Source organism: Ostrea edulis, chromosome 6 (genome assembly GCF_947568905.1).
Source record: "Ostrea edulis chromosome 6, xbOstEdul1.1, whole genome shotgun sequence".
NCBI lineage: Eukaryota > Metazoa > Mollusca > Bivalvia > Ostreida > Ostreidae > Ostrea > Ostrea edulis.
The window spans coordinates 38,559,308-38,586,033 of NC_079169.1; the positions used below are offsets into that span (position 1 = coordinate 38,559,308).

The 26,726-nt window shown below is 35.7% G+C and overlaps 1 protein-coding gene across 1 annotated transcript in view; it reads right to left on the bottom strand.

Annotated features, from left to right (window-relative positions):
- Window positions 1–853: 853 nt before the first annotated feature.
- Window positions 854–26,726, bottom strand: part of LOC125646051 (uncharacterized) — a 29,830-nt gene continuing 3,957 nt past the window's right edge. Inside the window, exons 2-4 of the mRNA XM_048872177.2 lie at window positions 8,631–8,744; window positions 8,345–8,377; window positions 854–1,160 (exon numbers count right to left, since the gene is read on the bottom strand). Of these exons, the coding sequence (XP_048728134.1) occupies window positions 991–1,160; window positions 8,345–8,377; window positions 8,631–8,736 (309 nt within the window). The 5' untranslated portion in view covers window positions 8,737–8,744 and the 3' untranslated portion in view covers window positions 854–990. The remainder of the gene's footprint in view (window positions 1,161–8,344; window positions 8,378–8,630; window positions 8,745–26,726) is intronic.

Consider the following 26,726-nt stretch of genomic DNA (forward strand, 5'->3'; position numbering starts at 1 on the left):
GTCATTGCCCTTCAATGTCATCTGTGGACGAGTCTATCTGTTGTCAGGAAGTCCAACAAGTCATGGCAGTAATAGAAGAGCACCCAGGGAAAACCTGTAGGTATCACACCGGTAATTGACCAATCGAAATGAAATTGTAAAACATTGGAACATACATTTAAAAGAAATATTTTTCCGAACGCGATGTTTTTTCATTTCTCCTTATTTGTTTTTCTTAAATTTTGTACCATTGATTAGGACATTTTATGTAATTTGTAGAAATAATCACTTGTTTACAAAGGAACTATTTGCTGTTGGTTGATAAAACGACTTACTGAGGCACACACAGGTTGTTTACATGTACATGGAAAACACGTGGATTTGAGGGTAGTCCTGTTTAGGGACAAAAAAATTGAGAAAATGCGGCGTAGGGTATCATTTTTCTGGTGTTGGCAGACGAGACAGGTAACACATAACATTTCTTGCTAAATTATTTGACACGCATTTGATTATTTTTCATAGGAACTAATTACCTGTATAACACAGCATTATCGTATTGTTAACTCGCACATAAATTCAGTCGTAATTATTATCGTATGAGTTCTGAGAAATATTTCATCATCAATAAGGTTCTTCCTCATTCAATACCAAAAAAGTATGCAAACTGTGATCATCTTCAGTTGTATAGTTTTCTTTGAATCCTCCCCCACAAACTTACACACAGACGGACATACACACATTAGCAATGCTATATTCTCTTCGCAACTAGTTGTGCGATGTGATGAAAATTATTTGGCATTGCTACACGTAGTACAAATCAAGGTTAAGTAATCCTGAGTAGTACTGAAAATGAATCTCAAAAGACCATAAATCAACAAATCTATCATTATTTTATTTCATACTAATTATGTTTTAGCAATGTTTAAAACAACATTTCAAACGTATCTGTATCTAATCACACAATTTTGATGAATATAATCAAAACATTTAGTGTCTTATTGAAGATTCAGTTTAGCCTTGTACTTTATTAGCGCTTCTTGAAGGCGACATATTGCCTTGAAACATCTTTCTCATCATCATCATCTGCATTAAGTCATCCATTGCCATCATCTCCCCACCACCCAACATCATCAATCCTAGTAAATTATTTCCACCAAGCATTCCGCTTCCTGGTCCCATCACTGCAGAAAACAATCATTGTCAATTTTATCATAGTCGCTTTGTTCAAGGATATTGCACTACATGTTCAACCTATATGTAAACAATAGAGGAAATTCGAACCACGAATATATATTTCTTTTCGGTCTATGGTGTCTCTTTTGACGTTTTCCCATGTTTCAGGAAGCTTAATTACATGTGTAGAACACTAATTCATCGACGTTTTAAAAAAATGTATAAACGGATAGCGCCTTTTTGTTTGTAAAATTGTTCGCTGTATGTAGGTTATATGGGACTAAGCACATAGGTTCCATTTATTTGTTTGTTTGTTTGTTCATTTACTTATTTTTAATAAATTCGATCAGTGCATACTATCTATTCAAGATTTATTACTGGATTCAGGTACTCTTCACACAATTGCTCTGAAAAAATATAGTTCCATTCATGATCAGCAGATACAACATTACAGCAAATGTTTAGAATATCGATGTGTATGTAATACGTAGAAGAAAACAAAATTAACGTCAAATGATTTTAAGAAAATCACGTTTTCACCAGAAATGTAAATAAGAAGTATTCATATTCCTACGCTAGCTACCTCCTCAGTGTATTTCACGAAAATATATAGGTCATTCTTCGATTGACAATTATATTCCTTTCATGATTATTGTTCGTTAATTATCATACAATTTCTTCTGAAAGAGAATGTTAATCATTAATTTTTGTGTGTGTGTGTTTTCTTTTTTATAAGAATTTCTATGTATAACAGAGCACTTCTGGTAAATGCCGATGATTTCGACATCGGCTTTTGTCTTATACAATACGTACGACTACGAGTTATCGACCGTTATAAACAAGCATGACGCTTTGTCAACACGGCTTCATAGACGCTGGTATTAAATATATGTAATCAGAGCAGAGGAAAACAAATGGACAGAAAAGAGAATAAATGTGATATCTAAAGGAAAACATGTTACCACTGGTAACGGTAGTTTTGAAAGACAAAAGGCTATCATTTTATTAAAGTAATACATATATGTGGGGTTTTACAACTTCTAAAAATATAACACATGTAAGAAATGTACGAGTGACGAGGTTTTGTTTTTCTTTTTTAAAGGTACTCAACTTATCAATATTTATATTGCAATTTATGTGATTTCTGCTTGTTGTCAGTGAACAAAGTAAAGAAACACGTGTAAAAAAAATTACATCTGCAATATTCACTGCAAGACAGCTCGGTATTGCGTAGATGAGGAACTACCCAGGTAGCACAAAACGTTTTCATAACATTGTATTCCTGTTGTAAGGATGTTATCGGAAAACATTATAAAAACATTATTGAAAATGTTAGGATCATCTTTCTTTTAAACATTTGAAAATACGTTTTCAAAACGTTTTAATAATGATTTTAAAAACATACTTAATATACTATGTTTTTCAAAAAGTGACCCAAATCAAAGTAGTGTTTTAAATATATTCTTTTGAAAATGATTTTTTTTAAAATTACATAATATTAAAATGTTGCCAGCCAACACAAATATAACATTGCCTTACAATGTTGATAAAACATTTTTAAAACGTTACAGAAATACATATAACTTTAAAAACTATTAGTACTTCAACTTAATTTGGTTTATTTAATTGATATAACACTTTAAAAAAAAAATGTTAAACAAGACTCAACTGCAGTATATTGAATTATGATAATCATTTTGTAAGTTAAGGACAATGATTTCATGCTTCTAAATTACCGGAAATCATCTTACATCAGTTTTAAAACATCTTTTATCTTAACACAAAAAAGAGTAAAAGTCTATTTTTAATTTGACAATATTTTTAACAATGGAATTCATTTCATTTGCTTGTGGGCATGCAGGTGGTACTTTTGCATGAAAAAAAAGTTTACGCAGAAAAGTTTATTTAAGTCTCTCGTTTACGAAATTCCCTGCAATTCAAATGATTCTCATGGTTTTTTTCCCCCAATATATAAATAAAATTTATTAAGGCAATGTATACATTTCTTGTTGAATAAGTGCATAGGTTGTGATCCTCATGTACAAAATTTATGAATTCATATGGATAAGAAAATACAAATATAACCAAAACAGAGAAAATTTTAAAAAATAGGAGGGATGGATTAAAGGTTTGGAAATGAGATATTTCTACTATTTTTTTTTTTATCAAGAAAGGGGACTCACATTTGATTCTGGGGTGGGCATTTTTTTTTCAATTAAAAAAGAAATAATCCAATTGGGCAATTTATTTTCTAGGAAATAAAATTAGATGGGGAGGGGGATATCATAGTAAATATCTACAAAGTGATTTTCACCTTCTTGGTTTTTACATTACTCTTTATATGTATTTTTCGGCTAATATAAAGACAAGATTTTAAATTATCCTTCTTTAGTATTGTTCATGTAATTGTACATTTTTTATCAAGGTTGAAAGGTCAAGGACAGGTGTGCGCACTGTTTGCTAGTGAAGAAAGACTGGTCACAGTATTAGCTACGAGTAAATTAAAAGTCGAATTTCTTGGATATGGGGTAACCCATATCTATTCTTGTGAGAGAGAGAGAGAGAGAGAGAGAGAGAGAGAGCAACGAGTTAAACAAACAAAAATATTGAAAAAGAAGAGGAAGGGTGGGTGTTTCTCGAGGTTTTCACGAGTATCCAAACGGCGGGAGAGTGTCCAAACAGCGACTAACAGGCGCAATCTAACATAATCTGAGGTCACTAACAAATCTGCGGTGCACAAGACCTATTAACCCCATGATCAGCAGAATGACCCTACAACAAAAGGCAAAACGATTTATTGTCGGACACATCCCCCTCTCTTTCTCTCTCTCTGTAGGTCTGGACGAAAAAAAAATCATATAGACAACAATGACACCACCACCACCAACAACAACAAATGCAATTATTTCAACAGTAACAAAACCACTACCAACCAAAACAACAATAACAAATACTGTGATCATAATAAATCTTTTAAAAGAACAAACAGAAGATTAAAATGTCTTGCTTGTAAGGTCCAGAAAACCTTTTGTGGTCATAGTTGGACCACAGAAGAAGAAGAAGAAAGACGAGGAGAGGAGAAGGAGTTAACAAACAGGGCCATTGTGTACATAAATTATGTTTCCAAGTAGTTGCAGCAAGGGGGACGACAATTTTGCCAGTTGGAAATGCATCAAATTCACTCGTGGATGCCATCATATTACATCTGAGATCTATGTCGAGTGCGCGAGACATTCGAGGAGTTCCGATTGGTTGCAAGCCTTGTTATATATTATGAATCAGTGGGATAAGACATATTTTAAAACTTCGATAAATTAGTCTTCCGTGGTAATGACACATGTAGTTAGACTTCCCGAAACATGAAAAGTGTAAAAAGAGACACTATAGATGGGAAAGAAATATTTATTTGTGGTTCGAATTTCCTCCATTGTTTACATATAGTGCAATAGGGACTGTAAGTCTCGTTTCTCGTCACTTCCGGTGAAGCGTTTCCGGTGACAAACAAATCCGATTCAGTATTACAAGTATAGAATTGGGCCAACTACACGTCTGAAAAACCAACCCTTATGCGTAAATCAGAGAACGGTGTGTACCACAACCATTTATTATGTCCCTGTTTAACAACTTCAAGTACATTGTCAATGCAGTGGTTCAAGTGTCCATGGAGAACAAGTTGTATAAAGTAACCAGGTAACTGTGAGGATACGTTCATCTTCAACGTCATGAATTATCTATACTTTTCATCTTACTTCTTCTCTTTTAGTTCAAACAACTAGGTCTATTATTGTTAATAATTAGACATACAAATATACAATGACTTATGTAACTCAAGTAGGCCTAGATAATTTTGTGATGTGGCTAAAATTGAGGGGGGGGGGGGTGTTATGGTTATTACTTCACTGGGTTTTTTAAATTATCATTATTTAAGCAATTTGGAGAAATTGGTAATATTAAGATAACTTGATTATCTATGGCTTGATTAAGTTTGTATATATTTAGCAAGAAATTACAGGGCGGGAAGGGGGGGGGGACTTTTTGTCTAAAGATATCAGGAGGCAAACGCCGGAGAGAGTAATTGCAGTGGTTGCTCCTTTCAATAATCCAATAATGTGGTAGAGAATTTGTAGAATGTGTATATTCTGTATTATTAACGCCTGTTTATCGTGGATTCTCTATTTCTAGTCTTCACTGTACATTATATATAAACTTTTTCTTACATTTAGAATACAGTATTTTCTCCCTCAAGTCCAGCCACCATTACTATCATCTGCTACAGGGCCAGCTTTTGTGCAGTATGAATTATTGTTTCGATTGTTTGGACTACAGCCGACTGCATGCAAAATTATCCGGATCATCAAGGACTCTTAGTGGACAAAGAACATTGCAAAGTGATAGAATTTTACTGCTGCAACTTGATTATTTGGACAACAACTGACTGCAGATTTATCCGGGATCATAAAGGACTCTGAATGGACACATAACATTAACAGAATTATACTTTCGATATTTTCATTCCTGAATGGATTCAAACTGCAGAATATTTCCAACTTGTATAATTTTATGCAAACCGTAAAGGTTTGTTTGTCACCGGAAGTACTCAAATCTCGCGTCATCTCGTTTGAGAGCTTACAGCCCCTATATCCTTGACCCAAGCGCCTATGAATTTTCTTACTGATATTACCTTGTGTTTGTTTTTCTGAAAATACAAGTAGATTCCTGTATTGGTTACTGTTGGGGTCTTCCATTATTCAATTAAGAAATGAAGTACGCGTTTTCTTGGATGTTGCAGGACATAATCTCGGTTGAGAAACGTTGTTTTGAAATACAAAGGCCTATGGAGCGCCAAATTAACATAAACTCAAATAATTGAAGATATCTTCACTTATTTGAAGATATCATCTATTCAATTGATGAGAGCAATAATTGAATAAATGCTCGCATTAAATCAATTATTGCTCTCATCAAATGAATTAATGCGCGTATCAATTCAATTATTGCTCTCATCAATTGAATTAATGCGCACATCAATTGAATTAATGAGAGCAATAATTGATTTAATGTGCGCATTAATTCAATTAGGCCCTATTGCTCTCTTCAATTCAAGTGATGAGAGCATCAATTTCGTAGAAATATTGCTCCCAATAATTAATTTAGAGCTCGGTATAAATAATTTGATGATCTCTTTAATTCTATTGAAGATATCTTTAATCATTCACAATGCTTTTGTATAATGAATTAATGCGCGCATCAATTATTTTAAAGAGAGCAACAATTCAATTAAAGAGATCATTAATTCAATTGTGGATATATTGAATTGAAGATATCTTTAATTATATAGTTGCTCTCTCTAAAAGAATTATTCATCTCTTCAAATGAATTAAAGATATCATTAATTCAATTGAAGAGAGCAATAATTGAATCAATGCGCGCATTAAATCAATTGTTGCTCTCATCAAATGAATTAATACGCGCATCAATTCAATTATTGCTCTCATCAATTGATTTAATGCGCGCATTATATCAATTATTGCTCTCTTCAATTGAATTGTAGCGCGCATCAATTCAATTGTTGATATCATTAATTCATTTGAAGAGATCATTAATTCAATTAAAGCTCGCGTCAATTCAGCTGAAGAAGTAATGCTATCATCAATGCGCGCAATAATTCAGAATTGAAGATATCATTCATTATTTGAAGAGATCTTTAATTAAATTGTTGCGCTCATCAAATGAATTGATGATATCTTCAAATAATTGAAGATATCTTCAATTATTTGAGTTTATGTTAATGTGGCGCTCCATAAAGGCCGAGGCAGAAAAGTATTCTGTAGGTATCTATTGAGACGCTTAACAGATTGTTATGGTCATAATTACATTGTACTCACCAGCAAGTGCACGCTATGCGTATTCAGTTGATTTTGATTGGATGATGCTTTAACAAACAAAATGCGACCACTTTGTAAATGGGGTCGTTTGGGGAACATCTTACAAATACAACTAGTTTCTATTGAAATCCATTACTTGTCATTTTCGATTATGAAGACAAGCTTTGTTTCAGTGTAATTAGATCCAGTTTTAAAGACGTCTGTCCATGTGTGACTACACACACAATTCTTTTTTCAGACAGGATAGCACAATTCCACGAACTCCGTTATTCATTTCACATTGTTGAAATTATTGGAATTTTTTCTGGTTTATTTTGTATTTTATTTGAATTTAGAATAATAAAGATATTATGCGATGTTTTATTTTCTGAGTTTAGAGTTTGTCCTTCTTAAACTATTTCCCTTTACCATTATTCAAATATGGAAATCATTAACAAATATGTAGACAAGTCAAGGTCAGGTGAAATATGGAGACAAGTCAAGGTCAGGTGAAATATGGAGACAAGTCAAGGTCAGGTGAAATATGGAGACAAGTCAAGGTCAGGTGATTTTCAGCTGTTACGTTTAAATACGTACTTGAAAGTACCTATGTATTCATATTTTTAAAAAAATGATACAGAAAAAATATAAATACATGCAATTAAATGTCTTTCTTATGGTTTGTTAAACGGGAGACGAAAGCCGTAAACATTGCAGGAAAAAATCTGTTCATCAACAACAACAAAAAGATCATCCCTAACATGGGCTAAACATTTTTCTGCCATATTTGCGACCTTCTTATCCCATTGAATGTGTCATTTTAAAACGACCGATACGTATTCTTGAAATAATCACTTCATACTGGCGTTTCAGTACGAAGTCTCAAGGTTTACTTGTGTCACAAAAAATCCCCAAAGATTTACTCATTGTGACTTATTCGGAAGTAAGGATTATGAAGTGGCACTCTGGACCTTTACGTTGAAGTATTGAAATTAACCGAAAAGGGGACGATATGAATAAAGTTCACTTAAATTTCTCGTCTTATAAAAAAAATATTCTACAAAATTTAGTATTGTTAAGGAAATGTACGAAAAGAATGACCAATGCATACTTAATTTGGTTGATATTCTACTTTAAACGTTAATTCAAGACATCCGAATTTCAAAATGATTTACAAAGAAATTAACATTAGGAACTTGACTGTGCTGTTCGCTGATAAAGAATGCGAATAGAATGGAAGCTCATTAAACACACACGCACAATGTGAAGTTACTGTGTTATCATTATCACCTTCTTAATATCAAGTGAAGGTGTATCCATGTACTTACATGATTTCAGCATCATCATGTTCATCATGTTTTCTGCAAGAAATATGATTTCACATAAATAAATAGTATGATGCTATTATTATACGATGTTATTACTAATAGCCCAATTAGAGGATATTTTGTGACTTTGACCAAGGAATATACATGTTAAATATCTAGGGTATGATAGGGGACAGACACCGACGGCCAAATCAATCCTTATTGTCGCTTTGCCGAGCGCAAAGAAAACAGTATAATGGTAGCAAACATTCTAATTGATTTTGAAAGAGTGCACTTTGCAACAGACCTGACATCCCAGATGAGCTCTGCTTTCTAGAAGTGGTCCTCGGTCGCTGAGCCAGTACAAGACTGATCATTAACACAATAGCCACAAAGGATAATGTAAACTTCATTTCAATTTCTGAAATTGAATTATAGTCAATAATCATTGCTTTCAAATTAACGAAACCTGATTCACTGCTAAAATCCATTTTGCGTATATAAAAAGTTTTTATATAATACTTCATTTATTTCAAAAAGGTGGCCTGCACGCACTATATTCTTCCCTAGGGCATTCCACTTGATATATTATACACCTATTTACTGGCTATGAGGACAATAGCAAGTTTATGGTCCCCTAAGACAGCAACTATTTCCCGAGGCACAGCCTCGGGAAATAGTTGCTGTCTTAGGGGACAATAAACATGCTATTGTCCGAATAGTCAGTAAATAGGTATTTTATTATACCAAAGTAGACTTTAATTGTGTTAGACATACCAAAGTAAATAGTAAATAGTTTCGAGACTATTTCCCTAGGGCAGATAGTTCAGAAACTATTTCACGGCTAGCGTTATCCAGAAGAAATAGCAAATTTATCCACCTAACATTTATATAGCAAAAACATTCTGAGGTATAATAAACAATTATATACAAAAATAATCACTTAAAACAGTCTCAAAAACATGAACACAAGGTTATGTAACAAGATTCAGTCTATATCACTTAATATAATTGAATATCAGTAATAAACAATCATAAAATTTAATATTCCAGATTGCGATTAAAAGACAAATGCATAGAATTTATATATGAGAAGAAAAAAGCATGCTTAAATAGTGGCACGGCAGCTGATAATGTATTTCTCTACATTATCTTTTAAAAAATGTTGAGACTGAGAGAGCCTTATATGTTGAGGTAGTTTGTTCCACGGTATTGTAAAGAGGTCTTTGGTAATCGAAGATCGTGATTTGATTCAGAACGTAGACGATAAAAAGCAGAGAATTGAAATTCAAAACTCACCAAGATATTCGGAAGCTAAACCGCGAAATTTTTTTGAATATTAAAATATATTTGTGTAAATCAACTAGTCAGTTAACCAAGTTTCTCAAACAATGGTTTAGAAGAGGAATCTGGACTTGCATCCAGAATTATCCTTGCTGCTCCTTTATATAACTTGAATATTCTTTCCATACCAAATTTGGATGTATTATCCCAAATAGTGAAGCAGTAGTTGATAGACGGCACTGTGATAGAGCTTTCTGGTATGTAGGGGTAGATACGTTTTTATCTTGCGTGGTATAAATAATTTGTAGTTTACGTTTTTGCATACTGAGTGAATATGATTGATGTAAAGTAATTTATCATCAATGTGTACACCAAGAAGCTTCTCAGTCTGAACATTTTCAATTGAATTATTTCTAGCAACAGGTTTTAAATTTCGGTCTTCTAATTTTGATTTTGTTTTTGCTGTGTGCCCATAAGCATACATTTTGTTTTATTTACATTTATCGCCACTTATTCTGAGAGCACCAGTTCTCAATGTCACAAATATCTGAATTGAGTATATTCTCTAAACATCTCGGAGTATAAAGTAACATCATCGGAAAACATTTGATTTATGTACATGCAACGGAAGGTCATTTATGCATAATAAAAATAAAAGAGGACCTAAAATAGAACCTTGTGGGACTTCTGCTGTGGCAGGTAAGATATCGGAAACGTATGATCCAATTTTTACACATTGATTTCTGCTATCAAGATATGAACTAAAAGAGGTTTAACCGGATACTAAAGGGAAAAGTCAGCATGCGCATTTTCGTTTTCACTGGAGCCAATCGGAACATCACACGGTTTTTCTTCTCGACTAGACGGAAAAGACAGAGCGATGTTCCGATGCTCGCGGAAATAGCCGAGTAGTTACGATTGCGAAGTTTGATGACGCGACCTTTATTCATGGACTGGAACCTTACAGGGTATCATGTGACACAAAGCAAAGGAGGTATCTTGCGCATGCACAAGTACATGTTTATTGGATTCAGCAATGTTTCATAAAGAATAGTCAAGGAAATTTAAAAAAAAAAAAGTTCTTTATGGTTTGTGGAAAACAGATTTTAGTGTTTTATGATAAATATCTATTAATATTATGTGGTCTAATTTATTTACTGGGGATCAAATTACATGACAAAATGTTCACCCCAGCAACATTCGTCAAAAGAAGTCATATTTTGTTGTTCATATCTAGAAATGGACGTCATTTGTGATGTTGTTGCACTGAAATTTTGAAATGAAAACGACATTCAAACTATTAAGCATGAAGCAAATAAATAATAATAATAAAATGAAAACCCGTACATGACATTGAAAAATAAACAATATATTTCTGGAATAATTGTTAACGTATTCTAAAAATTCGAAAAATTAAACATAATAAAGTCATGTCTATTAGATATAAAATACCTTACATATCTAATTACATTACAAATTTTACAAGGTACAACTGGACTTGAAATTACACATTATATTGGTATGCTATTTTTTTCTTCGATCATATCTAGGTCTAATTTTAAAAAATAATATAGATTATTGACATGGATATGAGATAATCTCATTTAATTGAGTGAATAGCATTATACAATAGGACTCAACTTGGTACAAGCTAACTTATTTTAAGAAAGTCAGCATCAGGAGGAGTTAACTAGTATTGCAACTTCCTCTTCCTCTTTACATCCCACTCAAGTGGAAGCAATAACAGCACGTTAACAATCAAGGCCAATCCAATGCCACCAAAGAGGAAAAGAGATGGGGGAATGGTTTCTCCAGCCCGGGGCAGAGGACAAAAATGGTCTCGCCATAACACCAGGCAGCGAAAGCTTGGAGTTGAAGCAAGAGATAACCATCCCCCTTTCCAGGCCCAGGAATCCTCAGAGAGCGTGCCGGGGAGCGAGGCTGCACCAGATTTGGGGGAGTTTGGGCCTGCCAACTGTGGTAATATTGATAACTCAGATTTTTCTAAAGATTCAGATTTTTCTGACTTCACTCCTGTACCAGAAGTTAGCTATTTTGATAATGTAGGTCAACACATCTCTTTGAAACTTAAGCAAAACATTTGGGATGGGCAATTTATTGATTTAGGATTGCTGTTGAAATCAGCAAAGAGATTGACAATAGTTTGGGGGGGGGGGGCAAGGTGAAATTAAAATTAGGGATGGAAAACTCTGCATTGTCAGGTCTAATGTGGGTTCACACCTGACAATTGAAAATTGGACTAATGCCTTCATGATTTACATGAGTGTTATGTTGGAAAAATACAGAGCTCGGGCCCAGGAGTTTTTGAAATACATGCGAGACATCAGATTAGCTGCCACTAGATCCCAAGGCTGTTACAAATACGACGAGCAATACCGTCTCCGCAAAGCTAGCAATCCTGAATCCTCCTGGGGTATTATCAGTCAGGAATTTTGGCTACTATATGTGACCGGCCAAAGTTCATTTCAAAGTTAAACTCATTTCGTAATACTAAACAATTTTCAGGTGAGAGCAGCACATCTGCTGTTACCCAATATTGCTAAGGCAAGGTTAATAAGGCTATTACAAAATTTGTTACGTCTGAAGTTAATTAGCTTGCATTGTTCATGACAAAATATCATTCATGTTCATCAAACCAGTTTATTTAGATATGATGGAACTCAATTAGCTGAAAATGGAAACGAGGCCTACTTAAATTATATACAGGGTGGTTTGGAATTTATTTTTTGGGGGGAAAGGGCAAAATTTTCCCTCCTCAATAGTTTGCAGGATCTTGTCATTTCTGGTTGGTTCCTATAACCTGTCATTAATTTAGTAGATAGATATTATCTAAGCAATTTTGGTGGGGAACATCATATCGATGTTTGTGGTGGGGTCGAGTTAGACATCATTCCTGTACAAGCTTAACCTGTTGTCTCTGTCCATCTGCATCAAAGCATGAGGGATGTCTCATGGCTGTTTATATTAACATAGAAGTTAAATGCCATTGAGCAAATGTTTGGAATAACTGGAAACTGTTTGGCGTCTGTAGCATTTCAGTGCTCAGACCCCCTCTACCTCTATAAAAGGAGGAAAGGCTACAGGCTGGTTGGTGTTAAAGTTCTAAACCAAGTAACAAGCCAGAGACAGCGTGTAAAAGCTGTGGAGCTTGTGGGCCTAGCCACCATGCGTGTCAGGCATGGGGTTCCATGGCACTCACATCTAAGCGAGGCCACTAGTTTGCCCTTTGGTTTATGGTATCCTAGTTGTCTCCCTTGACTCCTACTAAATTTTGCGGCCAGTATCATCCAACATTGTGTGTGTTATATTTTTATGATGTCATTGCCTAATAAATTTATGTTAAGTACAATTTGGTGTTTTCAATTTTCACAAGGGGCTGAAAGATAATTCAATAACATAATGAAAAGGCAGACAAAGTAACTATCATTGGCTGCAATCTTCAATTAAATCAAAATAAGTATATATGTTTTTTCATTATAATATGTAACAATATGTAAGGAAGTTGTCAGAAATTTAACTGAATTTAATTTTTGTTGCACAAAGAATGACAAAGACTATCAGACACATAGCGTGGTTTTTCTGAAAAAAGGGGGTGGGGTGGGTGGGGTGGGTGGGGGGAGGCAGAGGAGAAGTCGTATAAAATTCTTGACAATCTAGCAAAAAAAGGGGGAGGCCCCCACCCCCATAAAATATGTTTTCTATTCTAAACTAACAGCCTAAGGGAGGGGGTGGGGGCTTAGTCCTTTAATTCATTATTTACTACAATGTACATGTAGTGGAGGGATGTCATCCAATATACCTTAGTTTGTATGTGAAAATAACTTTGCAAGTAAAAATCACAGAAAATCAATTTTATAAAAATTAGAAATGCCCCCTTTCTGGTTTAACGTGCCTGAGTATATGAAATCAAGGGTATCAAATGTGATTATCCAGTCAAACAACTTCTTTGAGACTTCATTTCCCACAAAATTTATAAAGAGGAACACTTCAACAGAGATTGGATGCCCCTCATTGATTTTGGGAAAAACTGTTTCGAAATGGAAAAACAACAGACTCTAATGGATGCCACTCTCCATTTTACAAGGTGATCATTTTCAAAGTTCTGAAATATTCCCTATAAGCTCAAGAGGAAATCAGTGCATGGATATGGGTTTCATGTTCCTCTATTCTCTTGAGAAAACAAATTTGCTCATTTAAAAGGCATGATCCTAATTCAATTTTGGAAACTACATGTTTAAACCACATGAACATGCTTCTTTTGGATTTGATAAACTATCTATGGACTCTTATACCCCGTTTTACCATTTTTGAATGATTACTACTACATTGTAAATGAATAACCATTAGTGAATCCTCATTTAGGCAATTGCTATCTCTGTACTGTTTTAAGTTCACCTGAGTTAAGCTTTTCGCAACCCACGCCACCGTCTTTCAGTACTATCAGTACTTTGATTGAGGTTATTTTGTTTCAATACGATAACCCATATTGACCTTAATTTTAATATCCCATGAAGCATCTCAATTTCATGGTCAGGGTTGATTTGGTTTTAATAGCGAGTTGCTATATAAAGCAATGTTCAGTTTTACTCGGGGAGCGCACGTTTTTCCTGCACCCGGTGTTGTTTCACAGTGATACGAAGGAGTAGATTAAGTTTCCGTGATAATTGAATCTCAAGTCAGGGTAAGTGAAACTACATTACATATTTTGCTATAAATTTTTTTATTTAAGGTGACATGAAATAAAACGTATAAGAAATACGTACACATTTCTTATCTTATCCGCCATATTTCTCTCAGGTAGCCTAATTTACTCTACCCGTATATAACCAAATGTGATCATCATGCCTGGGTGATTTTTCTAGGTGGACTCGACTAGTGCATATATCCCATAGTAATATATAGGGAATGAGAAATAAATAAAATCACGTTTTAAAACATCTCGTTTTGCACAAAATTACAAAATATTTATTGTATATTAGTGAAACATTCTGAAAGTTTTAGACAAGTTTTATACAAGTATTTGCAGTTTCTTATGAAATAAATGTGGATAAATCACTTGCCAATTACATACTGAATGAATGGAATAAGCAAAGAGCATAAAATATACATTATTCGTATCAATTCTTGCAAAATACAGGTGTATGCTATATGCATATGTAATGCACATGGCATACTCGCCAAAAGAAAAAAGAAAACTAAAAAAAACCCCGAAAAACGTATAAAATGCGGACATCTATTCAACAGGAAATGTGCGCCTACCGAAAATGTTAGATTCTCTTTATTCTGATAAATACACGAAACAAAATGATAAAACTCCATATGTATCCCGACAGAACTTTACAACGCGTGCCAGTCAGGATGTCTCCAATCAGGGGAGATATCAGAGTCGAAAATTTTTCCTGTATCAGATACTTGTCTGGTCAGGGGTTTTGTAGTTTATAGAAGTCAAGAATCTAATCATGCATATGTAATGCACATGGCATACTCGCCAAAAGAAAAAAGAAAAGTAAAAAAAACCCCGAAAAACGTATAAAATGCGGACATCTATTCAACAGGAAATGTGCGCTTACCGAAAATGTTAGATTCTCTTTATTCTGATAAATACACGAAACAAAATGATAAAACTCCATATGTATCCCGACAGAACTTTACAACGCGTGCCAGTCAGGATGTCTCCAATCAGGGGAGATATCAGAGTCGAATATTTTTCCTGTATCAGATACTTGTCTGGTCAGGGGTTTTGTAGTTTATAGAAGTCAAGAATCTAATCATGCACGTACATATGCACTGAACATCTTGTTGGATATATTGCGTGCAGAATTCAAAATTTATCGATGATCACATACAAACTTAGATATGTAAATAAAGGAATAATGATCGGAAATATACATCTGTGTGAAAATACGGATATCATATTCACAACCCAATATAAACAGTTGATTACACGAATACATATATACATGTAAAAGGAAATATATAAACGAAACTATTATAAATTATTGTCTCTTTGGGAATCACATAATTATTTACAGTCATTGCATGCACATATTGATTGAACGAGAGAGAGAGAGAGAGAGAGAGAGAGAGAGAGAGAGAGATGCACAATATAATTTCAGGGGAAAGGAGATTGATCACTGATATTTCCAGCTATTTTTAAGTATTTTAAAATTTGTGATTGACAATATATTGGAAACTTAGAGGAGTTGGTGCTTGTAACTGAAATCATCATGAGAAATAAAACAAATTATTTTATAGCTAATGAATAGTCTATTATAATATCTGCGTAAAATCTAGAGAATGTTAGCGTTCAATATCCTGAGAATTTATTGAACGCTAACTTTGCATTGCGTAAATTGTGTGCGCCCGAAACATTCCGAGTAAGATCGTTTAATATTGACGTCACCGTAATGACGTAAACAAGCCAAAATGACAGACGATCATCCGGTCATCCAAATCTGACAGAGCCGGTATTTGATATCATATTCATTTATTTAAACAAAATGTTTTACTGTACATAAATTATGATGACCCATTCACAAAATCAGTTTGCTTTATGCATTAATGACGGGTTTAATATTGAGCAGTTAAGAAATGCATGCTGATATTGCACACCTTCACCTTAGATGCCAATATTGATGAATTCTCGTCTATTTTGGAGTATTTTGAGTGAAAAGGGATATAATTCAACAACTAAATACTTTAGCTATATAATAAAAGGGTTATTGAACTTATATTGGTGAATATTGGCACTAGTCAGGTTGGCTGTCAAAATGCACTCACAAGCTCGTGCATTTTCACAGCAAACTCGTGCCAATATTCACCAATATAAGTTCAATAACCCTATATTATTATATAGCTAATAAATAGTCTAATATAAAATCTGCGTAAAATCTAGAGAATGTTAGCGTTCAATATCCTGAGAATTTATTGAACGCTAACTTTATATTGCGTAAATTGTATGTGCCCGAAACATTCCGAGTATGAGCGTTCAATATTGACGTTACCGTAACGACGTAAAGAAGCAAAAATGGCAGACGACGGTCCTCCGAATTTGACAGAGCCGGTATTTGATATTTACTTAAGCATTATGTTTTACTGTACATAAATAATGATGTCCCAATTTACAAAATCAGTTTGCTTCATGCATTAATGACGGGTTAAATATTGAACAGTTAAGAAATGCATGCTGTTATTGCACACTGGCAATATTGATGAATTCTCGTCTATTTTGGAGTAGTTTGAGTGAAAATGGATATAACTTAACAACCAAATACTTTAGCTATATAATAAAAGGGTTATTGAACTTATATAGGTGAATATTGGCACTCGTTGGCTGTCAAAATGCACTCGCAAGCTCGTGCATTTTCACAGCCAACTCGTGCCAATATTCACCGATATAAGTTCAATAACCCTATAATATTAGTTTCAACTTTGCAGGTAGAAAATACTAACTTGTTAGAATAACGTAAAAAGTGAATTGTTAAAAAAAGTGGGGAGGGCAGACTAGCCCAACCCAACCCTCTGTACACGTGCCTGATATAACATTTACACAAGTTCAATTCGTGTTGAAAGAAAGGTGGATATATACATTTCATTAAACCCACAAAGGAGTTCGAATTTATGAGTTGCCCTATTAATTATTTTGTTTGTAAGATTCGTTCCCGAAAATTTAGAAACGTGCTTCCAGTCAGAGAATAAATGAATTCATTTTGAAGTACATCTAGTTTGAATAGAAATGTGGGTTTCTTTCTTTTAATTTCATCAGACTCATTACCCCCCCCCCCCAATTGTTTTTATAATTGATATCTAAATCAGTATATGAATCCGGATATAGATTATATAATTTTTTCGTCACTATATAGATATTGATACTATTAATCAAAAAAGAAAATGTTTATATACCCTTGCCTTTGTCTTTTATTTGCATTACAAAATAACAACTAATGGATATTGTTATTAAAGGTGGGGGACAGATCCCCTTGTCCCCTCCCCTTGATTCTATGTGCCTGATAACAACGCATAATATGATAAACTCAATTATTTCATTTTGCATTAATTAGTACAATTTGGGTCGAGTTCAACGCAAAATGTAATAGCGCAAAATGGCGTGGATATACATGTATAAGATCTATTGGGCGCCAAATTAGCATAAAAAGAAGTAATCGAAGATTACACTATTTAATATGTTCAATTTTTAATCATTGCGTGCTTTAAATGAATCAAATAAATCTGCACTATCAATTAATGAGAGCAACATTGAGTTACTATTCTCTTTCTTTAAATTAACGATATCCTTTGTCTTATAATAAAAGCGTAACTATTACAAGATCACCGTTTGAATCTCTCCCCTCTTTCTCTCCAATCCCATGCACTCGTACTGTGCTGTATATGCAAATTACACATGCATGACCATAGCATTTATGTACCTAAATGATTTCCCGATTTACAAATCTGCAACACTCTGACCAGTGAAGCATACGGTATAAGGATTCATGTACAATACAAGGTAAATATTCTACTCTGATACTTCCCCTGATTGAAGATAGCTGATCGCCATGGGCTAAGTGTGTCGCAGTCTGTACAACGGTGTTTACTGTAGGAATTCGAACGGAATTAATCATTTATCAATAATTTTCTTTCATGGATTATGCAAATAAAGGGAATTTTACTACTACATAGAATATATTCGACAAGTGTACACGTACATCTGCGGTCCTTTACAGATATTACGAGTAGACCTAGGTAAATAGCTGTCCGCATTTGAAGCGCTTTCGTGGCTACCATACATGTCATATGCAGAAATAAAGTTACTGTAGTATTTGTGTATTTGCATTTTGATTGAAGTGAGTGTGAATTATATACATTGTATGCCCTTTGCTTATTCCAATCTATTAATAGATAATAGATAACATATTTCTCCGCGTTTTTGTATAGTTTTGACATGTTTACTGCAACTGTACGTTCATGCATATAAAGAAAAGCCATTCTAAAAGCTATCCAAAGCTTTTAGAATGATTTACTACTGCACGATATTTTATTATAATTTTGAGCAATGCATGGTGTTCTGAACCGTGATTTCATTTGTTTTTATGTCCTATAAATTAGTATCGGAGATGTACGTGTTACCTGTCGAAGCTACCCGTACAGGTAAATCGAAAACACTGATGTGAAATGAAGCGTAGCAAAACTCGTCGCCTAATATACCATGCGAACCCCGATACGTATAACAATAGAACATTCATCCAATATGGCGGATAAGCAGAGAAATATGGCGGACACGGATAATTCTATTATATCTATTAATTCATGTCAGCTTTAAAATTTGTAAATATTTAGCTTGCTCTGTTTCACGTCACTTAGAAACACCGCTCTGTAATAGTATGTTCCTACTGTATACGGTAGTTTTGCCACGTGCACTGTATGAAACAACGTATAACAGTTAAACATTAGTATTATTACTTTTTGTTCGTTCGTATACATATGTATTCTACAGCAGCCCAGTTGGGTGTTTTGCATTATGTTTCAACATAATTGTTGAAGGTTTCCCTATGTGGCTGCATGGATGTGTAGCGAAGGTCTGGCGGTGGTAACCTGGTGGAGGTTGGTTATCCTAGTGGTGGACACGTAGTGCATACATGGATGTGTAGCGAAGGTCTGGCGGAGGTAACCTGGTGGAGGTTGGTTATCCTAGTGGTGGACACGTAGTGCATACATGGATGTGCAGCGAAGGTCTGGCGGTGGTAACCTGGTGGAGGTTGGTTATCCAAGTGGTGGACACGTAGTGCATACATGGATGTGTAGCGAAGGTCTGGCGGAGGTAACCTGGTGGAGGTTGATAACCCAAGTGGTGGACACGTAGTGCATACATGGATGTGTAGCGAAGGTCTGGCGGTGGTAACCTGGTGGAGGTTGGTTATCCTAGTGGTGGACACGTAGTGCATACATGGATGTGTAGCGAAGGTCTGGCGGAGGTAACCTGGTGGAGGTTGGTTATCCTAGTGGTGGACACGTAGTGCATACATGGATGTGCAGCGAAGGTCTGGCGGTGGTAACCTGGTGGAGGTTGGTTATCCAAGTGGTGGACACGTAGTGCATACATGGATGTGTAGCGAAGGTCTGGCGGAGGTAACCTGGTGGAGGTTGATAACCCAAGTGGTGGACACGTAGTGCATACATGGATGTGTAGCGAAGGTCTGGCGGTGGTAACCTGGTGGAGGTTGGTTATCCTAGTGGTGGACACGTAGTGCATACATGGATGTGTAGCGAAGGTCTGGCGGAGGTAACCTGGTGGAGGTTGGTTATCCTAGTGGTGGACACGTAGTGCATACATGGATGTGTAGCGAAGGTCTGGCGGTGGTAACCTGGTGGAGGTTGGTTATCCAAGTGGTGGACACGTAGTGCATACATGGATGTGTAGCGAAGGTCTGGCGGAGGTAACCTGGTGGAGGTTGATAACCCAAGTGGTGGACACGTAGTGCATACATAGAACAGGGTGGTGGACACGTGGCACATTCATAAAACAGAATGGTGGATACATGGCGCTCTCCAGTAAAACATGGACACTAGTTTTCTTTTGTGGAAGGTGAAGATAACGAATAGTGATCAATCTCATAAGTCCTATAAGCAATACAAAATAGAGAGTTGGGCAAACACGGATCCTGGACACCCCAGAGGTGGGATCAGGTGCCTAGGAGGAGTAAGCATCCCCTGTCGACCGGTCACACCCACCGAATCTTGATCAGGTAAACGGAGTATATTTGTAGTGGAAAAAAGAAACTGTGCATTATAAAATTTAGTATAATGTTTCTATATTTATTGTTTATACAGTCTTGGATAATTATAGCATAAGAAATATAAACTCTGACAGATTGAATTTTGGTTAAAGAATGTTGTCAACTGACATAATAATCACGAAATTCTTATATCAACTTTGAACGATTAAGATTGTTTTAACAGATCGCCGAACCCGTGAATCGTGACAGATGGAAATTACCGGCCTCTTTAAGAAGTAAAAGTGTGATGAAATGTTTGAAGTTTAAATGATTATGTTAGATACTAATGATTTATTTACTTATAGTTTCATAAAGTGCTTCATTATTTGTTTTAGTGCATACGGTACACAGTTTTGTATATTTATTTCTAGGGTTCATATATATGCACAATGTAACCACAGGCAAATACACTGAACACGTACATTAAATTTTAGTGCTTTGAAATACATGTAAATGTTAACATTATCATAATTTATTTACTAATGCAAATGGTCAAATCCAATTATAGAATGTGTTTAATTCACTATGCATCAATAAAGTAGGCATATATTGGTTACTTATGTAAAGATAGAAAATATGCGGCAACATGTGGCCTTACGTTGTCTTGCTGCAGAGTGATGTGATTTTGCTGTCTCTGTATGAAGGGTATCACATGGCGCTGAATAATTTCGTCTCAATAGCGTACGTCGGTGAGATTTCCATTGACAATTTGCAGAGGGGTCCTTCCACGTGCTATTATTCCACCCCACACCATAATGCTACCTCCACCGAATTGTCGACGTTGCACAACACAAGCATTCTGGTACCGCTCCCCAACGCGACGATACACTCTAAAACGGCCGTCACTGCTATCCAAATGAAATCTGGATTCATCAGTGAACAGAATATTGGCCCAGTCCTGTATTCTGAATCGCAGATGTCGTCTGCACCACGCTAGTCTAGCGATACGATGACGTTGAAGCAGTATTGGGTGCACCGCTGGACGTCTTGGTCTGGTGTTGTGCTCGCGCAGACGATTACGCACAGTTCTTGGACTGATTGGTCGAAGTCCAGGAATGCTACGAGCAATCAAACTTGCTGTCTGGAAACGCTTTCTCAGGTGCACAAGTCTACTGTGGTTGTCCTGTCGACGCGACGTCACAAGAGGATGCCCAGAACGAGGTCGATCCCGAGTGTTACCAGATTGTTGGAAACGTCTCCATAATGACTGGATGGTGTTCCCATGAACTCCAAAGTGTCTTGCTAGGATATTTTGTGCGATTCCAGCTTGAAGCATCCCAACAGCAGATTACATTGGTTTTCGCTGAGTCGTGGCATGGCAGAAGGGTAAATTTTGTCAAAACTAAAGTGTTTTCCTTAAACGAATAGTGTCCAAACAAACCTTTTACACTTCTTACTCCAAACAGTATTGGCCAGTAAAACTCGTGTTCAATAAACAACATGTGTTCACTAATCATGAAAAAGTCCATGCATCCGAGTCGGGTACTATCCGATATGGTTCAAAAACATCACCTTTATCGATTGTTTAAATTTTATAAATACACTGTACTTGACTTGTTAGCTTCAGCATGTTTCACAGCACATTTCTATTCAGTTTAAAAATAAAACAAACAAAACGCATTCATGGGTGAAGATTTTTTACTTGAAAGATATTCAAATTAAAAAACAAACAAACAAACTTGTAGGTCTTATTTACAAAATCTTTTACCATGGCGAGTAGAAATTTTGAACATGGCGACTAGAAATTTGAAAATGGCGACCAGAAATATTTCTAGGTCGCCATTTCGCGACCTGATAGCAGATGTGACTTGGAGCACTGAATACAATAACCCGTATTGACCCTCATTTTTATTATCCAGTGAGGGAATCCGGGTGGTTTCGTCCCCATTGAGTACGTAATGGATGTTTATCTACGTTGCAGTGGTTGGGACGATTGATCAGCGCATACTCTCCTTTAACGATAAGCAATTTAGTTGAAATTAATGAATGCTATATATTAATTTATCGACGTCCAAGGTATGTCCATTTTTATCATTATACCAACAATTTTTGCTATGTTAATTGCATTCATTGTGGAAAATCAGTAAGTATATGAAACATTATTAACACTATGTAGATAAAATTAGTGTGTCTATTATGTGATTTTATCCAAATTTAGATTTATATAAACAAAATGGACCACATGCACAAGCTATATAACAAAATCAACAATTAAATAGTGTAAATTAAATTGAATGAAATTCCAGACCAGTTTGAATTTTTTTGCAAAAGATAAAGTAAACAGGAATATTTACACTTCACCGATGTCAGACATCGGCAACTCGTCAACAAACACTGCACACATTCTCACAAGTTCCCGATTTGACATGCACCTGTTAGTAGCTGTTGTAACTGGATTCTATGCAGGTAAATGGGGGCGATACCACTCGACTAGAACATCGGGGTGAAACCACTCGACTGTAACCCGATTTTCTACCGGGGTTCGAATCCCGGCCACGACAAACCGAAGTCGTTAAAACAGGTATTGACAGTTCCATCGTCAAACACTCGGCATCAGGTGTGAATGTCATGGGTCCTCGGAGATGACCTTGATAACGGATGTCCCGTGTCACAGTGGGTGTGGCACGCTAAAGAACCCTCACTGCTCAATGGTCGTAAGTGCCGAGCAGAGGCCTAAATGTGAAGCCCTTCACCGGTCTTGGTGACGTCTCCATATGAGTGAAAAATTCTCTAGTGAGACGTTAATCAAGATACAATCAATCAATATGTTAACTGCATTGAAATTGGGAGGAAACCACTTAAAGCGAATCCCACTCAGTGCTATTAGGTAATTGGGATGAAACCACTCGTTACCCTGTAAGGCACCTCAACTTCACGTTCAGGGTTGATTTTGTTTGAAAAGCAAGTTGGTATATAAAGCGATGTCCAGTTTTACTCGGGGAGCGCACGTTTTTCCTGCACCCAGTGTTGTTCCACAGTGCTTTAGGTTTTCGTGATAATTGAATCTTCAGTCAGGGTAAGTGAAGCTACATCATATATTTTATTATAAGACGTAGTTCTTTATGTAATCATTTAGCTTGCTCTGTTTCATGTCACTTAAAAACACCACTCTGTAGTAGTTAGTATGTTCCAATCTGATTAAAATACAGATATCTCATATAGCGCACAGCATTTGAGAAATCTCTATTTTAATCAGATTGGTGTGTTCCAACTGTTTTGTGCCACGTGCTTAAAATGGCAAAGTAGTTTGATTTATCGACTGCCCCCCCCCCTCCCTCTCTTTTAGATTTAACTGTGGCATGCAGTACCGAGTGTGACGTGTAACCGAGCGGATTTACCAAAATTATTCAAATACAATAAATAACTAGTTCTAATTGTCACGGGGACCGTTACATATGTTCCCCCAACCTCCCCCAATTAAGAAGTGATGTCATTGTAAACTTATAGCAAAAAATCATTTTATTTTAACCTTTAATTACATGTAGTACGTTGAATATGGTTATTTCAGTACCAAGAAATGAAAGAAAGCGTTGCACGTGCATACACGCGCACGCGTGTATGATTCCGAATTTTATGTTGATGTCGTTCAACAGGCATTTGTATCATATACCCACAGTATGAATTTCATAACGTTTCCACAAAATATAAGGAAGTTATAGCGATTTTAAAATCGGAGAAAAAAGTTAATAATGTTATTTACTGCGATACAAATTCAACTGATCAGGCGAGTCATGTCGCCCGGAGGTCTAAATATGATATCATTCTAGACATATCTCGCAAAACTGAACAAATTTTGTTCGACATGTCCTATGGAAATTTTCTTGAGAAAAAAGTTATTGATTGCGACATTTATCAGACTGTTAAGGCGAGTCATAAGGCCCGTGGGCCTTTTTCTTGATGTAAAACTTATACGGTACCAATTTTGATGCACCAGATGCGCATTTCGACAAATAATGTCTCTTCAGTGATGATCAACCGAAATGCTTGAAATCCGAAATAACTATGAAGTTTTAGAGCTAAATATAGCCAAAAACAGCGTGCCAAACAAGTGCAGCCAAATTCGTCCAAGGATAAGAGCTATGCATGAGGGAGATAATCCTTAATTTTGAAATGAATTTCTAAATTTTATAACAACAATTAAATATACATCCGTATTTTCAAGCTAGTAACGAAGTACTTAGCTACTGGGCTGTAGAGACCCTCGGGGACTAACAGTCCACCAGCAGAGGCCTCGACCCAGGGGTCATAATGTAAAACTTATACGGTACCAATTTTGATGCACCGAGATGCGCATTTCGACAAATAATGTCTCTTCAGTGATGCTCAACCGAAATGTTTGAAATCCGAAATCGTTTGAAAGATCTTGCGAAACTTGACAACTTCTGTTCTACATGTCTTATCAAAAGATTCTTGAGAAAAATGTTAGTAATTGTGACACTAATCAAACTGTTCAGGCGAGCAATGAGGCCCGTTCGCCTTTTTCATGATGTTGTTCGAAAAATCTTGCTAAACTGAACAACTTTTATTCTAGATGTCTTATTAAAAGTTTCTTGACAAAAATGTTATAGATTGCAACAATAACCCAACTGTTCAGGTGAGCCATGAGACCCACAGGCCTATTTCTTAACATCATTAGTTAACGCTTGCGAAACTGAACAACTTTTGTTCTACATGTCTTATCAAAAGTTTCTCGAGAAAAAAATTATTAATGTTATTAATTGTGATACAAATTCGACTGTTCATGCGAGCCATGACGCCCGGAGGCCTATTTTTTGATATCATTAGATAGATCTTGCAATACTGAATAACTTTTATTCTACATGTCTTATCAAAAGTTTCGTGAGAAAAAAGTTAATCATTGTAACAGAAATTCAATGGTTCAGGCGAGCCATGAGGCCCATGGGCCCATTGCTTGATACGGCACGAACGATCTTAATAAACTGTACAACTTTTGTTATATATGTCTAAACAAAATATTTACGAGTAAAAAGTTATGATTTAAAACGTGGAAAAAAATTGGGCACTTTTTAAAACTCCATTTTCGACCCCTACCGAGCTTCCATACTAGGCACTTCCGGAAATTTTGAAAACCCATGTGCACAACTACAACATGTCATCTAACATCACTGAAAATTCCAGCACTCTAGCTTTTGTCGTTTTTGAGTTTTTGTCTGGAGAAAATGGTCATCTGAAAATCGATAAAAGGGGAATAACTTCCAACCGGAAGTGATTTTTCAAAAATTGAAACGGTGGTACAAACTTCAAATGGCAACGCATCAACCCTGAAAAATTTGAAGCAAATCGATCAAGCCATCTCCGAGAAATCTTCTGCACAAAATCGGTAAGTAGGAAAAAAAAGAATAGCGAGCTATAACTGTGTTTCGAGCAAACACAAATGTCTCCGAACACCTCCCCATGTCAGAAATGCTTTTTGATGCCAGATATGCACTCAGGATTCTCAAAAAACCCTAAAAACTGAATTTGGTTGAAATCCGACGGACTTGATTTTTGGCCGCCATTTTCTTCAATGGCGGCCATTTTGAAACATTTGAAAATAGATTGGAAGGAAATACTGATGCTAGAAATGAATGGTGGACCCTCCATTTTCTCCAGAACCCAAATGTTGTAGAGATTTTAACACTTTCAAAGATTTCGGTATATGGCGGCCATTTTGAAAATGGTAGCTCAAAAAAAATTTTTGATGGTGGAAATGGACTAGGGGTCACTAAATTACCCTAGAAAAAGAATTTGGTTGAAATCCGACAACCTTGAGTTTTTGACGTTTTTTGGCCGCCATCTTGAAATGGCGGCCATTTTGAAAATTTGGAATGACCCCCTATCAGTTCACAAAGTTTGAAGTGGATCTGTCGAACCACTTTCATACAATCGAGCGGACAAATTTCTCAGGAAAGAAGAGGAATAATAATAATAAGAAGAAGAAGAAGAAAATAAGAATAATAAGAAACGGAGCAAAAACAATATGTCTCCGACACTTTGTGTTTGGAGACATAATAATAATAACTAGATGCGATCTCGTTGCGAGCAACGAGTGGGTCTTCCGTCCAATTTTAGATGTGATGAGATAAGAATTTGACTGAGATTTTCGTTCATAAATAATGATACAAATATATTGTCTAGACGTACAATTTAGCTTCGGTAATGTTTTACAAATATTGATCATTTAAGTGTTATAAATTAAAGAATCTCTGCCGCTCTCGGCCACTAATTAAAGGGGCCAGCCTTTTTTTCGACAAAAAGTTAATAATGTTATTTACTGCGATACAAATTCGACTGATCAGGCGAGTCATGTCGCCCGGAGGCCCTTT